At 35.5% G+C, this 17551-nt stretch overlaps 1 protein-coding gene across 1 annotated transcript; it reads left to right on the forward strand.

Moving 5' to 3' along the window:
* The first annotated feature begins 14083 nt into the window (after positions 1-14083).
* LOC110687772 (galacturonosyltransferase 8-like) lies at positions 14084-17551 on the forward strand. The gene is made up of 3 exons (XM_021864406.1): positions 14084-14633; positions 15078-16325; positions 16921-17551. The coding sequence occupies exons 1-3, from the start codon at positions 14166-14168 to the stop codon at positions 17194-17196; spliced, it is 1992 nt and encodes a 663-aa protein (XP_021720098.1). The 5' UTR covers positions 14084-14165; the 3' UTR covers positions 17197-17551.

Below are 17551 nucleotides of genomic sequence, written 5' to 3' on the forward strand. Positions count from 1 at the left end.
TCCGTTTTGATTTAGGATTTGGTTCATGTATATATATCCATAAATTTATTTTGATTATCTTCTACAATATACTAAAGTTTTCAATTTCTTGTACCATAAGTCCATAATTAATCGATAATAATCCAATAAAAGCCTCTTTAAACAATTTAAGAAAGTAATTATTATATCTCATAAATATTTAATTTAATTTAAGAATGAAAGAAATTATTATATCTATTAAATTTTTTAATACGTATGGTTTAATTTTAGTGATTAAAACTTTTTATATGGAAACTGGTTTAATTAGGAATGTACTTCGTATATTGTTAATAGAATTTGATTTTTTTTTTGGGTAATAGTATATTGTGTTCCACTAATCAGTAATCACTATGCTATTTATTTATTTTTTCTTAAAAATATTTTAATAATTCTATTATCTATAATATATTATCATATAGAATATAGATAGATAGAACTTCCTGTTCGTTCACCTTAGCTTTATCTTGTACTTAAAAATTTTATTGGATTAAATTTTGTATTATACAATTTGATTAACAATCAAATTAGATTAGATATTACAATACTGTTATTAACCATTATCCATAAAATTAGTACACTTCTACAAATTACAATTCTAGTCCATGATAAAGTCTGTGTTGAACTTCTTGGCTTCTAAGAGTGAGGGATGATTCAAGTGGTTAGACCTTCCCTCCCGTTTTTAGGGAATCATGTGATCGATTCTCAACGCAATTCTAACTCTATTTAGGCCCCTTCAATTCACCTTATTTTTACTTAATATTATTTTTTTTAAGGTGAAGTGAACATGGCCTTAATTTAACAGAAAATATCTCCATCAAATTCACATGCATATTCAAATTCATATTTGGTGAGTAATTATTATCTTATTTTTTTTCTTATAAATTCAAAAATACATGAAATTACCTCAAATCATGAATAATTTTTACTTGAAACCCCAATTACTAATTGTGGGAAATTATTGTATGTTTGTGTAGTGCGGTTGATGTGAAGGTGCTTGCTAGAGGTAAAGCTCTTTGGCTAAGGAAACATTCTTGATAAGTATTCTGATTATTGTAGCTTAAGTTTGGTATCTTGAACCTAATTAAGCTGTAATATTATTGGGGATTGAAATTGTGATTGTGATTGGAAATATTATTTTAGAAGTATTTTGCTAAAATTTGATAAGATATACGATGAGCGAGCTAATTAGTACTAATTATTATGTTTATATACGGAGTACCTACTTAAGAGTTTAGTGGAAGATTGGCTAAGATAAAATTGTGATTAATATTGGAAGATTATGTGCATGTAGAGTTTAGTAGTAAGATAGAGGATTGAGAAAGTTCCATTTATAATTATTTTAGGTTACTTAAGAGTGATCATTATTGGAGATACCCTCTTCAAATTCTTTCTTTGTTATTGATTTGGTGACCTTGGTTCAGCTTTTTCTTATTTGTGCCTTTCTTGGTACTAATTGGTTTGATTGGTTATTGTTTTGATACAGATTTTCGGTTAGTGTGGAAATTTTGTCAACAACTACCAAATTAAGTCTCTGTTTTGAAAACAACTACTTTTAAATTTTTATTTTTTTAAAACAACTACCACAAACTTGTAAAAAGTTAAAGTAGCACTACCACTCTTACATTTCCGGCAAGAATCTACGGTGAGTGGGTCCCACTTTATCCCTTTCCCTCCAATTTTGTTTCTCTCTCCTCTCTATATAACAGTTAATGTTCGTTTTCCAATTGAACAAAATTTCCTATTTTTTTTCTCCAAATTTCTTCCTTTTTTCAACAATTGAGCAAGAGGAATAATTTCTAGATAATTTCATCAGGTAATTTGAGAATTTTATATGCTAATTAGGGTTCTTAATGACTCGAAATTGGGGAAATTGGGGAAGTTGGGGAAATTAGGGTTTCGCAATTTTTTGCGTTTTGGGTAAATTGAATGGATTTATCGACATTAGGGTTTATTAATTGGTTGTTATCCATGTATTTGCAGGTGGAATTTGTCCTTCAGCAACTGTCACCATCTTCCCCTTCTCCATCCAGCTTTCCCAAAGTAGAAACGACAACTCCAATTTGGTTGAAAGTTTGGACCACCGCGACAGAGAGAGAAAACGTGAGGAATAGTGAGGCAAATTCAATGACCTAAGCTAAATTAAAGTGTGTGGTGAGAATATTCTCTATGAATTTCAAAGGTTGTTGAAAATGGAGATGAGGGAGAGTATAGGGGAGTTAGGCGGGAATTCAATGAAGAGAAGGGAAGGTAGTTGGGTCTGGAATAAAAGAGGGGTAATTAGGTAAATTCGGATGGTCAAATTGGAGGGAAAGGAAGAAAGTGGGACCCACTCACCGGAGATTCTTGCCGGAAATTTAAGAGTGGTAGTGCTAGTTGTTTTCAAAACAAAGACTTAAATTGGTAGCTGTTGACAAAATTTCCTTTATTATTCTTATATGAAAGATGGAAGGGCAAAAAAAAAAAATATCAAGTGAAGATGGATGCCAAAATTACTAATTACTTCATTTTCATTCTATATGTTCAATGTCAAGATACCTTAAACACGTCTTGAACATTGTTTTAATAGTATGTCTTAATTGTCTAATTGTGTTCTATGACTTCTATGATTCTATCCCATCAATTAGTTTGCACAAAACAAGAAACATAAACTACTTTTAGAAATACTATTTGTCTTCTGAATAGATCAATTGTACGCGAGGGAAAATAAATATTGCTCACAAAATAACTATCAAACGATACTCAACCATGTGTTCGTTTAGAAATATAGATTACGCTTAATACTACAAAAACTATAACTAAATAATACCAAAAATAAGCTTGTACGTTGTACGAACCAAAAAAGTAGTTAATTAAATAATACATCCAAATCTGATCCGAGTCTTACACCTGGCTTATGGTGGGTGAGTCTCCCTCCTTTAAGCGACATCACATTGCTTACTACTTGAACCAACTTGTGTTGGTGTTTTATGTCATATACATATACATAAAGTCTATATAGTTGTTATCACATCATATACCTTTTCTTATTAAATAACACAGATCAAAGTCTGATGATACCACTGCAACTCTTCCTCTTTTAAAGGAATTGGTGAAAGAGAAGGGGATTCGTTGGATCTAATCCGCTGATTTTATGGGGCAAAGAATGATGCTCTTATATTTGGTATTTAGTACGAGGTGATGAAGAAATTAAGATTGAATGTAGTGGTATGAGCTTTCGTGCTGTCGAGAGTGCAAGACACCCATTAGAGTTTGGGGTGGAATACACTAAGGGGTCGTTTGGTTCGCTGTAGTGGGGAAAGGGAATGGGAATCATTCCCTCTGTTGTTGTTTTTTTTTTTTTTCCATTTCTATCATTCCCTTTCCCCTTTGATTACCCAAAAACCTTCTACTCCCATTCCCCACCCCCCTAGCCTTTCCCATTCCCTTTCCCCAACCACCACCGTACCCACATTATCCGCCCTCACCCACTTCTCACCGGAACGTTGCCGCCCCTCACCGGAATATCTCCGCCATCCCCCGACCCTCGCCGCCCCTCACCAGAACCTCGCCGCCCCTCCTCTCACCTCAAAATCATTCCCTCACCCACGCATAACCCTCCCCCTCACTGTTAAACGGCCGGCCGACCCTCCCCCACCCTCGAAACCCTAGGCGCTAGGGTTTCGAGGGTGGGGGAGGGCCGGACGACGGGTTTTACGGGGAGTGAGGGATGTTTTCGGGGGAGGGATGTTTCTAGGATTTTTCGGGGCTGAGGGATGTTTTTCGAGGGAGGGGAGAGCTGCGTGGCTGCCGGCGAGGGGCAGTGGAGGGCCGGCGAAGGTTGGCGAGTGGTTAGGGAGGTGTGGCGAATGGTTTGGTGGATGGATAGTGGCTGGAAAAGGTGGAAAGTGAATTAATTGGTGGTTTTGTGGTGGTTGTGTGGTGGTGGGATTATTTCCCTTTGTTTTTAAAACAAACAACATAAAGAATATAACGTATTTTCATTCTATTCTTTTCCATTCTCTTTGTTCACTCCATTCCGTTTACCCCGTGCGAATTAAACGGCCCATAAGAGAGTGTATGAGGGTTATATATCAATATGCCCTGATTTCAATTTCGATGCTCAAAAACTCACCTCCATTACTGAAAATGGAATATTGTGGAATACATGCCACAAAAGTAGGAAGAGGAAGAGTTCATACTAGAACCTTTTAAGATGGTCTTTGATTTTTTATCTTATATTTTTGAGTCAACTTCATATCTTCAATCTTCAACTAATGTGCTTGATGAACTAAGAAGGTATATGCATACGGGCTAAGAAAGGCTCAGTCTTTTACGGATTGGTGTTGTTGGACCGGAAGGAAGCCTATATTTTTGTGGTTTCTTTTTGTATGATATGCAAATCCGTTCAAATTACCCACAAAGCCCACTATAGATACCTGACTGTGCCTCCCCAACACCAAACCCAGTGATGAATGTCTTTCACGATTTTCATTGACGAGTTCGGCAAAGAGTCAAAAGGTCGCGCAAAGTTTCCTTAAGCCTGGACCATCTTTCTAACCTTACCCAAAATATCTTTAAATCCAAAAAGATCCATTTCGTGTCCTTAAATCCAAAAATATTCATTTCGTGCCTTTTAGCCAAAACAAAATAAAAAATATCCCTTTCATACCCAAATCATAGTAAACGTCCAAAACCCAGTATTTTGGTCCGTTTTCTCAGTTCAATAATTGTTTGGATGGATGGGGCTCGAAAAAAGCATTCCAACAATATATATTATAAGCCCAAATCCGACTTAAACCGAATGGCCAAAATATAAAACTGAGCCTAGGCCCACCTTTTAGTACAACGCAATGCTCATATTCCTAAACCCATGGCAGCTAAAATCTTCTAGAAGATTCTAATTCATCCTTCCCGAAAGATAAGATCAAGATTTTGAGATTGAATAGAACTTTTCATGCGATAAACCTTAATCTTTCATATTTAGAGGCATTTTCGGATATATTTTGCAAAGATAAACCACCGGAATTCATGACCTTGTCGCGAAGCAACAAGCGTGTCGCAAGTTTCGAAAACGCTAGTCAAACTCACCGCTAGTTTTTTTATTATAGGCATTATATATATATATATATATATATATATATATATATATATATGTTAAAAGGTGACTTTCTAACTATAGAATGATATTGAAAATAGAGGAGTGAACAAGTAGAGAAATATTGTTGCGGTTAATTTTTATTGCCATCTCCATATAGTTCACAATGGTGAACTTATTTATAGGCAAAATATTGTCATACAATTATTTGCACAATTGTACTATTATACAATTATTATACTAAGTTTGCTACCAAATATTGTACTAGAGAAGTTCATGTGAACTTCACTTTGTATTTATCTTCAACACTACCCCTTGAACGTTCACATGAAATGGAGTATGGGTTGTCTCGTGAAACTTGCTAGGTAAAACCTTATGAGATAAAACCATAGCTAAAGTATTATATGCTTTGATATACTGCCTCGTTAAAAACCTTGTCAAGAAAAACCCAGTGAGATAAAAATCTGATCGAAGGGAAAAAGAGTGCAGTGCATATAATACTCCCCTTGATTTCAGCATAGTTCACGAAGATGTCGCATTCCAATTTTATGAACTAATTGCTCAAATTTCTTGGAAGGAAGTGATTTGGTGAACAGCTCAGCAAGGTTGTCACAAGACTGAATTTGCTGGATATCTATTGCCTCATCATTTTGCAGATCATGTGTGAAGAATAGTTTTGGGGATGTATGTTTTGTTCTATCTCCCTTAATATATCCTTTAGTTACTTGAGAGATGCATGTTGTATTGTCTTCAAAGATGGTGATTGGATTTTCTGTTATTGCTTTCATTCCACACTCTTATTGGATATTACTAATCATCGACCTTAGCCATACACATTCTCGTCCTGCTTCATAAAGGGCTATCAACTCTGCATGATTTGAGGATGTTGCAGTCAATGTCTACTTTGTTGATTTCCATGATATTGCAGGTGCCTCCATAAGTGAACAAATATCCATTTTGTGACTTGGAATTTTGAGGATCCGATAAATATCCAGTGTTGGCATACCCAATGAGGGCAGCATCTTGTTTCGGTTGATAATATAAACCAAGGTCTTGTGTTCCTCGTAGGTACCGGAGTAAGTGTCGGACTCCCTTCCAATGCCTATATGTTGGTGCATTGTTGTGTCTGGCTAACAAGTTTACAGAGAAAGTTGTGTCGGGTCTAGTGTTGTTAGCTAAGTACATTAAGGCTCCAATTTCACTTAAGTATGGTACTTCTGGACCCAGAATTTTTTCATTTTCTTCTCGTGGTCTGAATGGATCGTTTTCATACTCAAAGAACAAACAACCATTGGGAAGTTGATTGGAGTTGCTTTGTCCATGAAGAATCTTTTCAAAACTCTTTTTGTATAGTTTGATTGATGGACAAAAATACCATGACTCAAGTGCTTAATTTGCAATCCAAGTCAAAATTTAGTTTTTCCAAGGTCTTTCATCTCAAATTCTTTCATCAAGTATTTTGAAGTTTTCTCAAGTTCATTTGGGGTTCTGATGATATTTAAATCATCAACATAAACTGCAATAATAGCGAATCCTGATTGTGATCGCTTTATGAAAACACAGGGACTAATTTGGTTGTTCTTGAACCCTTTTCTCATAAGGTGTTCACTGAGACGGTTATACCATATCCTTCCAGATTGTTTCAATCCATAAAGTGACCTTTTTAGTTTTATGGAAAGTAATTGTCTAGGCTTGTGGTTTTCTGGTAGTTTTAGTCCTTCGGGGACTTTCATGTAAATGTCTGTATCGAGTGACCCATATTAATACGCAGTCACTACATCCATTAATCGCATTTGCAGTCCTTTTGTGACTGTCAAACTTACCAGAAATCTTAATGTAGTTGCATCAACTACTGGAGAATATGTTTCTTCATAATCAATCCCTGGAATTTGAGAAAATCTTTGGGCTACAAGTCTTTCCTTGTATCTAACTATCTCATTTTTCTCATTGTGTTTTCTCACAAATACCCATTTGTATCCAACGGGTTTTACACCTGCTAGTGTAAGAGTTATTTTTCCGAAAACTTCTCATTTTTCAAGTGACTTCAACTCAGCCAGCATTGCCTCCTTCCACTTTGGCCAATCACTTATGTGTCGACATTCTTCCACTGTTCTTGGCTTAACATCATTTTCATCAAACACAATGTAGATTGCGATAGAATTTGCAAATATTTCATCCACGATAACATCTTTCCTATTCCACTGAGTCTTGGTAGAGACGTAATTCATTGAAATTTCATTGTTATCGATGTTTTGAACATCTTGTTCATTCCCCGTAAGGTTGTCTTCTTGTTCATCCCCTTTTGGATTATCATCATTTTCTTTACTTTCATCCACATTTGATCTTTCTTGACCTTCTGACGGGGGAACATCATTAGTCTCATTTTCTATTCCATCCAATCTTTTCAATTTCCTTGGTTCAGAATCTTTTGAACCAAGTGGTCTCCCACGCTTTCTGCGTGCTTGAGATTCATTCTCAATGGCCTTATTATCAGTTGGGATTTCAATACGTGCTGGGACATTTTCTGCTGGTATATGTGATTTTGTCACCTTCTTTGTGTCTACAAATGCATTAGGCAATTGATTTGCAACACTTTGTAAATGAACAATTCTCTTGACTTCTTGTTCACACATATTTGTTCATGGATCTAACATCATCAGTTGTGTTGCATTCCAAATAAGTTCTATTTCTTTCTTGCGTGGGTCCACTTTCTCTCCCCCTAAGGCTTGGAATACTGCTTCATTAAAGTGACAGTCGGCAAATCTAGTCGTAAATAAGTCACCAGTCAATGGTTCAAGATATTTAATTATTGAGGGGGATTCAAACCCGACATAAATTCCCAGCCTTCTTTGTGGACCCATTTTTGTACGTTGGGGTGGAGCAATGGGAACATATACAGCACAACAAAAGATTTTTAGATGTGAGATACTTGGTTCTCGACCACAAACAAGTTGTAGTGGTGAGAATTTATGATAAGCTGTAGGTCTCAATCTAATCAGCGCTGCTCCATGTATTATAGCATGTCCCCAAGTAGATGATGGCAATTTTAACCTCATTAATAATGGTCTTGCAATCAATTGTAATCTCTTAATTCGTGATTCAGCTAGACCATTTTGTGTATGAACATGAGCTACTAGGTGTTAAAAATCAATTCCAATTGACATACAATAATCATTAAATGTTTGGGATGTAAATTCCCCAGCATTGTCGAGTCTTATTTTCTTTATTGTATGATCTGGGAATTGTGCTCTTAATTTGATAATTTGGGCAAGTAATTTTGCAAAGGCAACATTTCTACTTGAAAGCAGATTGACATGTGACCATCGTGTAGAAGCATCAATTAAAACCATGAAATATCTAAATGGTCCACATGCCAAATTAATTGGCCCACAAATATCTCCCTGAATTCTTTCCAAGAATTTTGGGGATTCAGTAGCAATTTTGTTCATAGATGGCCTTATTATCAATTTGCCGAGTGAACATGTAGAGCATGTTAATTTATCTGATCGAGGAATTTTGACATTTCTTATTGAATGTCCAACTGAATTCGCTATTATTCTTTGCATCATCCCAGTTGCTGGATGTCCCAAACAATCATGTCATAAAATAATCAAATGTTTGTCATCTAACTTCTGGTTAGACATCATATTGATTTCCACGGGTCGTATGTTTATACGATATAACCCCGAAGAATATGCTGGCAATTTCTCATAAATGTGTTTCTTGCCATATTTTCCTGCCGTGAGGCATAAATACTCCTTTTAACCTGTTGTCATTGTTTCTAAATGATAGCCATTTTGGCGTACATCTTTAAAGTTTATGAGATTTTTTCGAGATTTACTCGAGTATAAAGCATTATTGATTATCAATTTTGTTCCATTTGGAAGCATTATACAAGCCTTTCCAGATCCTTCAATTAATTTTGCTGACCTGGAAATAGTGTTTACATTTGCCTGAAACAACTTTAGTTGCGAAAAATATTTTCAATCCTTCAAGATAGTGTGTGTTGTTCCGCTTTCCAAAAGGCACTGATATTCGGAACCAACTTCAGGCATATCCATATCTTCATAAAATAAATATGAGATTAGTTTAGAATAATATCATACAAACTTTTATTGATGATAGAAATTAAAAATACATGACTAGACATTTAAAATACAGTACATAACAGAAAATACATTAAAACATAGTATATATTACATTAGTAGATGGGTTATCTAAGTATTGTTATTTTCTCCAAATATGAAATCATTTCCAATTTCAGCATTGTCCATGAAGAAATCGGACACATCAAGAGTAGGACATGGAGCATTTTCTTCATTAACATAATTTGCTTCTGCATTTTTCTCTTTGCCTTTTACAGAAGCATGGTAAAGGTCTACCAAATGTTTGGCCGTACGACAAGTACGTCCCCAATGTCCTGTCATGCCACATTTGTAACATGTGTCTTTTCCTTTTGATAGAGTTTGTTTGTGGCTTCCAGATGACTGTCCCTTCTATTTTTCAGAATTTTTGAAATTACTGTTTCTTTGAAAATTAATTCTACCACGTCTTCGGCCTCTTCCACAGCCGTTGTAATTTCCACGTCCACCTCTTCGTGTATTTACCTTGGGTGGATAAGAACTTGTTGCATTTGCCTCATGATGAGTGGCCAAAGACCTAGTTGGTCTAAGATTATGATTTTTCAACAAAAGATCAATATTTTGTTCCGCAACAAGCAATACACTCATTAATTTATTAAACCTTTTGAAACCTCTTTCATGATATTGTTCTTGCAACAGTATGTTGCTTGCATGAAAGGCAGTGAGTGTTTTTTCAATCATCTGTTAATCGGTGACTGGATGATCACAGTATCTCAATATAGATACTATCTCATGTATGGTTGAATTGTAATCAAATACAGATTTGAAATCCTGGAACCGTAAATTTGTCCAGACAAATAATGCCTTAGGAAGTAGCACCTTTTTGTGGTGTCCAAACCTTTCATTAAGGCAATCCCATAATTCTTTGGGATCTTCAACCATCATGTACTCAGTTTTAAGGCCTTCATGCAAATGATGCCTTAGTAACACTAAGGCTTTTGCCTTTTCTTGTTCAGTAACTCCATCATTCTCAAAGATCTTATACTTAGGCAATATAATATTTATGTAGTTAATTATGTGTAATATAATATTTATGTAGTTACACGTAATTTGTTATACATAAATAATTTTAATATTGTTTGTTTTATTTAATTTTTCATATCTTATTAATTAATTTTATTTCAACTATAATACCTATGCATTATACAAGCTTAAATTTAGTATATAAATTATATTAAAATATTAAAGTTACCGTATTATATATTTGAACATAAAAAACATATAACCTTGATTTACAAAACAAAATTATAATTAATAACGAAATACATTTTTATTTCTTATTTAGTAAGTCATTAAGAAAATATATTTACGTGTTTTTTTTAATGATTTATATCAATAAATTTATTTTATTCTAATAAAAGTTGATTTTTAATATTTTGAACCCACTTATAAAATTTAGTAAATTCGCCACTAGTTAGAAGTCATTAGTAACGCAAGATGTCATGTTTTTGAGATATTAGATGAACCATCCTATTCTGTCCGTATGGGCCCTCCTTCGTAACCCAATCCCGCGCAAGTGTATTTGGAGAAAATTAAAATATCTAATAATATAGGAAGTTTTCAAACTTCTGTATTTATGAGAACATGAAAAAGAACGGCCTGATGTATTCTCAATCATGGTGGTTGGTCCTTCCAATATTCCATATGAACATGGAGTCACATATTTGATATTCAATTGCCGCCTCATTATCCCAATACTACTCATATATTATTTCAGCGCTTTAGAAAAATTCGCATTAGCCCGGTTATTAAAAAAGGTGTAGTTTATTTACTTGTGCTTCGTAACTAGACAAATGATCGTAGCCTTTTGGATGTCATCTCATCCATTATCAGTGATATATTCGTTCAACTTCCTTTTAATATTGGACGTAACTATATTCAACCTTCCTCGACCATAATAAATTCTTTGGAGTTTGACCATGACCTTGCGCCTAATATTTGGCTTCTCATGATGGCTTTACTGAAATCACCTCCTTTGGCTTTTTACATCATCATTTCTCTTATCTTAGATCGGTTATTATGGCCAAAATGGAATACTACCATTTTCAGGAATTCATTCTGAAATTTTTATTCAGTTCGACAACCACTGTCCTACGGAAGGGGAAAAATATTTAGGGCCACAACCATCTGCACCAGAAAGGGACGAAGAACTAGAAGGTTAGTGATCGGCAAGAAGTGAGTTCCTTTTTTTTTTTTTTTTTTTTTTTTGTGTGTGTGTCTCATGAGTTGTCTATGGACTGGTATTATCAGTTGCCAATCACAAACTCATCGAAGATTTGCAAGAAGATTAGTTTGGTGTGTTTGTTTGATTTAATTATGTTCAATTTCAAAATGTACGTACAATCACATAACTATTAGTCTATCTTTTGGGCATCATAACTTATATTCTGAATTGTGAGAGATGTAGAATCCATAACAGTTGATTGTGGAAGATACCATTTGCTGCCTATATTGGGCAATTTGATGTGAAGCCTCTGTTTGGATTTTTATTTAACTCCACCGCAGTAACAGTTTTCAGATTACTTCTAGCTTTTCTTTTCATATTGAACAACCATTTAATCAATTCGGTGTTACCATGTTGGCTTGTAAAGCAGTCTTTTTGGTCTTGCATTGGCCAAAAATATATTTGAAGATTGTGGAGTTCTCCTATTATGTCTGTGAAACGTGAACTGTTTGTTGTGTACTTTGTATAAAACATGATATTGTCATTTCGATAATGAAATTTGACGTGTATGAAATCGATACATGGATGTCATTAATGAATCCTTCCATTGGTCTTCCCCTAATGTACTTTTAAATTGTCCTCCCTGCTTTGTTATCAGGCCATGAAAACGTAATCAGATTTTCACACTTGTCAAAAAAAAGGAAAAAAAAATGTTATAGTTTTGAGGTAGTAATTTATTTTAGTTGATTGTAGACAAAAAAATTGAAATCTTCTTTTAAAACGCATAAATTTCCATCAATAAACACTAAAAAAAATAGACATTTAGCAATAGATCAAATCCGTTGCTAGATTGTACTTTTCTGTCGCTAAATATAAGTAGCGACAGATTTTGAAACGGAATTACTACGTTGGCAAAACTGTTGTCACTAAATGAGACTAGCGACATATTTGTTTTCCGTTGCTGAACTTAGCAGCAGATTTTTATTTCCGTCGCTGGTTTTAGCAACGGGAAAAAATAAAAAATTCGTCGCTTATATCAGCAACGGGAAAAAAAATAAAAAAAATAAAAAAAAATCTATTTGTGTCTAAAAGTAGATGCTATTCGGTTTGACCTCACTCAGGTCAACTGACAGGATAAAGTCGTATCTCCTAGTCAAAAGAACTACCTAACTCCTCTAGTTAAAGCAGATAGGGAAGTAGGGTCGAAATCACAGGGAAACAAGTCTTTTTATACCTAAATAATTAATATAATCTAAACTATTAAGTAGCCAAATTATTATTTTGTGAGAATTAAACTAAGGGAAAAATAGAAAAACTAAATCAAATCAAATAAGGGAGAAATCAATAAATCAAATCCTAGGGTATAGGTTCACCAATAAATAATATTTCAGGGTAAAACACAACAATCACTTATCAATGCATCAATTAATCAGATCATAAAGGGCTTTCGCTACGTATTACAATTACAGAATTAATCTACCGGTGTTAAATCGCATCTCTCGAATCTTGACTTAAACGTTTATAAATTAACCTGCCTATTGAAACAAAGCCTTAATACTAATTCTCATCTCTCGAATCTCGAATCAATATTGCTTAACTCATACAATTAAACCAGGCCTATTCTAATTGCATAGCATTAAATCAATCAATAAGAAATCAACCAAAGCATTGACAATCAACAATAGTAAATTACCCCTTCATATTATTTATGGATCCCCACAACCCTAGAAATAAAAATACTCACACATATTTAAATCTAAACTAAGCAAAGCAAAGCAAATAAACAAGACATAATTAATCAAAGCAATTAATTACTGAAAATAAAAGGGGAAGAAATTGTTACCAAGTAAACGGAAATATGAATTGCATAAACTAAAAGTGTAGAGAGAGAAAACAAGAGTGTTAGCCCAAAAGTTTAAAACTAAAATCTGAGAATTTTAACTAATGAATGACGTCCCCGTATCTAGCTTAACAAAACGTATTTATACTTAAGCTCCAAAAATCCTAATTAAAAACAAACTAAAAACGTCAAAACACCCTCAGAAACATGCGCCTGGTCGGGCGGAAGCTCGCCCAGCCGGGCGCGCCTTTTTGGTGAGAAGATCTTCACTCGCGCCCGGTCGGGCACGCCTTCGAGCAAGGACGCTTCTCTTCCTTCTGCCTCGCCCGGCCGTACGCCTTAGGGCGAGCACTACCCGGTTGGGCGAAGGCTCTTGGGCAAGGGAGCAACTTCGGCTTGGGCTATTTTCTCTTGGCCCAAATCCGGGTATCCTCCTTGGGTCTTTATAGCTCGGTCCATTGCCTCGAACTCTTCTTCGCCGAGCCCTTAATTACCGGTTTGAAAACTCCAACGGATGTTGGGCTACGGAAAATGATCAAGTGAATGCGCTCCTACTTCAATGCTCGTAGCGTCTCCAATAAGTCCGGGAGAATGCTCCAAATCTGCAATTTCCTATAAAACAGTACCAAATCTACGAAAACACTAGAAAACACATATTAGTAATAAAAGTGACTCCGAAGAGCCAAAAATACTCCTAATTATGACCAAGTGACAAGGGTAAATCACTATATAAAATGAACATATCATCAACCTGACTCGGCTTTACATGTAAGCCTCCTTCACCCAATCTCAAGAATCACAATAGGAATAAAGATCACATCTTTGTAGGTACTCGTATGTTCTATGGAGTTGAACTATACGCGTTTTCTAGACCAGAACAGGTAAACCACTAAACCATCATTATTATTATAATAAAACCATGATTTAATGCTATCTAACAACCTATCAAACAAATCCAAAAAAAAACCTCACTTCACTGATTCACTCTACCCTCACTCTCTTAGCTGTACAGAAATAGGCAAAGAAAGCCACCCTTTTCTTCCTTTCTTTCTTCCCCCGCGCTCATTCCCTTCCCACCACCGACGAAAAACTATCAATCCCTTTTTCTTTCCATTTTCTCTCTCCTCCGCAAAAACCCTTCCTTTCTCTCTCCTCTGCTTCTCATCTAAATGTAAACACCTTTTTTCTGGAAAACATTCACTTTCTCCCTCTACAATCTTGGTTGAACAACAAGGTGGAATCTACCAAGAAGCTTCAACAATGGCGAGGCATGGAGTGTCGGTGATCACCTATAAACTCCTCGCTTCGTCGATTGCCATTGCTCTTACTCTTTTCTTTTCTCTCTCTTCCTTCGTCTTCACTCATAATCCCGATTACTCCGATGTTGCCACTTCTGTAAGTTTTTTTTGTTTGATTTAGATCTGTTTTTTGCAATTTTTGTTATTAAACTTAATCAAGTTTCTGAGATCGATCATTGTTTGTTGCTAATTTTAGTGTTAATCGATCTGAATTGTACTGTTGTCGATTTTAATGCCGCATTTGCTTCATTTAATTTCGTGTTAATTTGCACTGATTTGTTGATTTGCTTTTTTTTTTTTTCTATTAATGTTCTAGGTTGCTATTTAATGAGTAATTGTAATATAATTATAGCGCTAGTCGTTTTTTTATTGCTTATTTTGCTAAATTGTTTTGCTGTAAATTTAATGCGAAAGGTTTGGCATGAGATTGGAGTGCGATTGATTTGTTTTATTGTTAAGATGATTGAAGGCTGTAATTTCGTTTTTGATTTGAAAAAAAAAAAGTTTTTGTTGATAGATTGATTATGTGGTGTGAAATTAGGGTTATAATGCTCACTGGATTAGTGGTGGATCGACTCGGAGATCGGTGTTGGCACTTAAATCCGATCCGTTAAAGCCTCGTGTTGATCAAATTAAAAAGCAAGCTGATGATCACCGGAATCTCGTCTTGGCATATGCATCATATGCCAGGAAGCTTAAACTTGAGAACTCTAAGATGTTGAGGATCTTTGCTGATCTTTCACGAAACTACACGGATCTTTTAAGTAGGCCTGTTTATCGTGCTCTATTTGAGTCCGATGCTCTCTCTATCGATGAGTATCAGTTGCGCCAATTTGAGAAGGAGGTTAAGGAGCGGATCAAGGTCACTAGGCAATTGATTGCTGAAGCCAAAGAGTCTTTTGATCATCAGCTTAAGATTCAGAAGCTAAAGGACACAATTTTCGGGTTGAATGAGCAGTTAACCAAGGCGAAGAAGCAAGGAGCATTTTCAAGCTTGATTGCTGCAAAGTCTATACCTAAAAGCTTGCACTGCTTATCCATGAGGTTGATGGAAGAGCGAATTGCACAGCCAGAGAAGTATTCTGATGAGGGCAAAGCTCCTATGCCTGCATTGGAGGATCCTAACTTATATCATTATGCAATATTTTCGGATAATGTTATTGCAGCTTCCGTGGTGGTAAATTCGGCGGTGAAGAATGCAAAAGACCCCACTAAACATGTGTTCCATGTTGTGACAGACAGGATGAATCTAGGGGCAATGCAGGTTATGATGAAAATGAAGGATTATAGTGGAGCTCACATTGAGGTGAAGGCATACGAGGATTACACTTTCTTAAACTCATCATATGTGCCAGTTCTTAAGCAACTTGAGTCTGCAAATTTGCAGAAATTTTACTTTGAGAACAAAATTGAGAATGCCACGAAGGATACTACCAATATGAAGTTTAGGAACCCCAAGTACTTGTCCATGTTAAACCATTTAAGGTTTTATCTGCCTGAGATGTATCCTAAATTACATAGAATTCTGTTTTTGGATGATGATATTGTTGTGCAGAAAGATTTGACTGGGTTATGGGAGATAGATATGGATGGGAAAGTAAATGGAGCTGTTGAAACGTGCTTCGGTTCATTTCACAGATATGCTCAATACATGAACTTCTCACATCCCCTGATCAAGGAGAAGTTTAATCCGAAAGCATGTGCATGGGCATATGGTATGAATTTCTTTGATCTGGATGCGTGGAGAAAGGAAGGTTCAACCGAGCAATACCACTACTGGCAAAACATGGTAAGATTCCTTTGTTGATTGCGGACATTATGTTATGAATGCCTTTATCTAAACTTGAGTTATATATCTCTTTCAGCTTATGTTCTCTTGGTTGATGGTAACACATGTATAAATAGTTACAATTATGGTGAAGCACTCTAGGAGGTGATTCCAACCCCAGTTACAATAACTAAATAGTTTAGTAATGTGTTAGGAAGTACATGTCTACACTCTACAATTCCTGTCTTGCAGTTGTCTCATGATTTTGGTGCGCGAGTGTATGTGGATGCGGTTGTGTGTTCATAATTTGATACTTGGGTGCAGAAGAAAAACTCCTGGCAAATTGAAGTCAGATGAATAGAATATTTTAGATAGCATATTCAGTCTTCGTCTTAGGTTAGATACTGCCAAAGTTGAGTGAGTGACTTGAGGAACCATGTTCTGTATCCTCTTGACAGTGCTCGAAAACTGCGGGCTTTTTTTAATATGGATCCATTCATTAACTAATAAGGGTGTTTTCGAAAAATGTAGTCTTTCTGTTTGTTTGCTAGCTGAAATTTGGTTAAAGAGTATTATTGTGCTATTTATTGACAACAATAATTTCATATTGATGCAGAATGAAAATCGAACATTGTGGAAACTTGGGACCCTGCCCCCAGGTCTGATCACATTCTATTCGACAACCAAGCCACTTGACAAATCATGGCATGTTCTTGGACTTGGTTATAATCCAGCCATTAGCTGGGATGAGATCCGCAATGCTGCAGTTGTGCACTTCAATGGAAATATGAAGCCGTGGCTTGATATTGCCATGGGCCAATTCAAACCACTTTGGACAAAGTATGTTGACACTGAGAACGAGTATGTCCAGGGTTGCAATTTCGCTCTTTAGTTGCTTTTCTTTGGAAAAATTCACTGAATATTTGCTCGATAAAGGCGGTCAAGTTCGTAAGGTTCACTTCATCACTTTCCACTTACTTGAAAATCTAGTTACTTTCCATCTGCAATGTAGGAAATTTTTGGTCAATTGTAGAATTCGTTCATGCCATATGATTTAGCACTCAAGCTCGGGTTTTTAATTAGCTGTGATTTCCAATCGAGGTAACTTGATAATTTGTTCATGTAAAATTTGACAGGACTATAGTTCAGAATTCATGTTACACAACTAAATGTATATTTTGCTCATAAATATATTGCTCGTATAAATTACTGGCTCTAATTCATGTTCTTATTTTTGATACGTAACA

Source organism: Chenopodium quinoa, unplaced genomic scaffold (assembly GCF_001683475.1).
Source record: "Chenopodium quinoa cultivar QQ74 unplaced genomic scaffold, ASM168347v1, whole genome shotgun sequence".
Taxonomy (NCBI): Eukaryota; Viridiplantae; Streptophyta; class Magnoliopsida; order Caryophyllales; family Amaranthaceae; genus Chenopodium; species Chenopodium quinoa.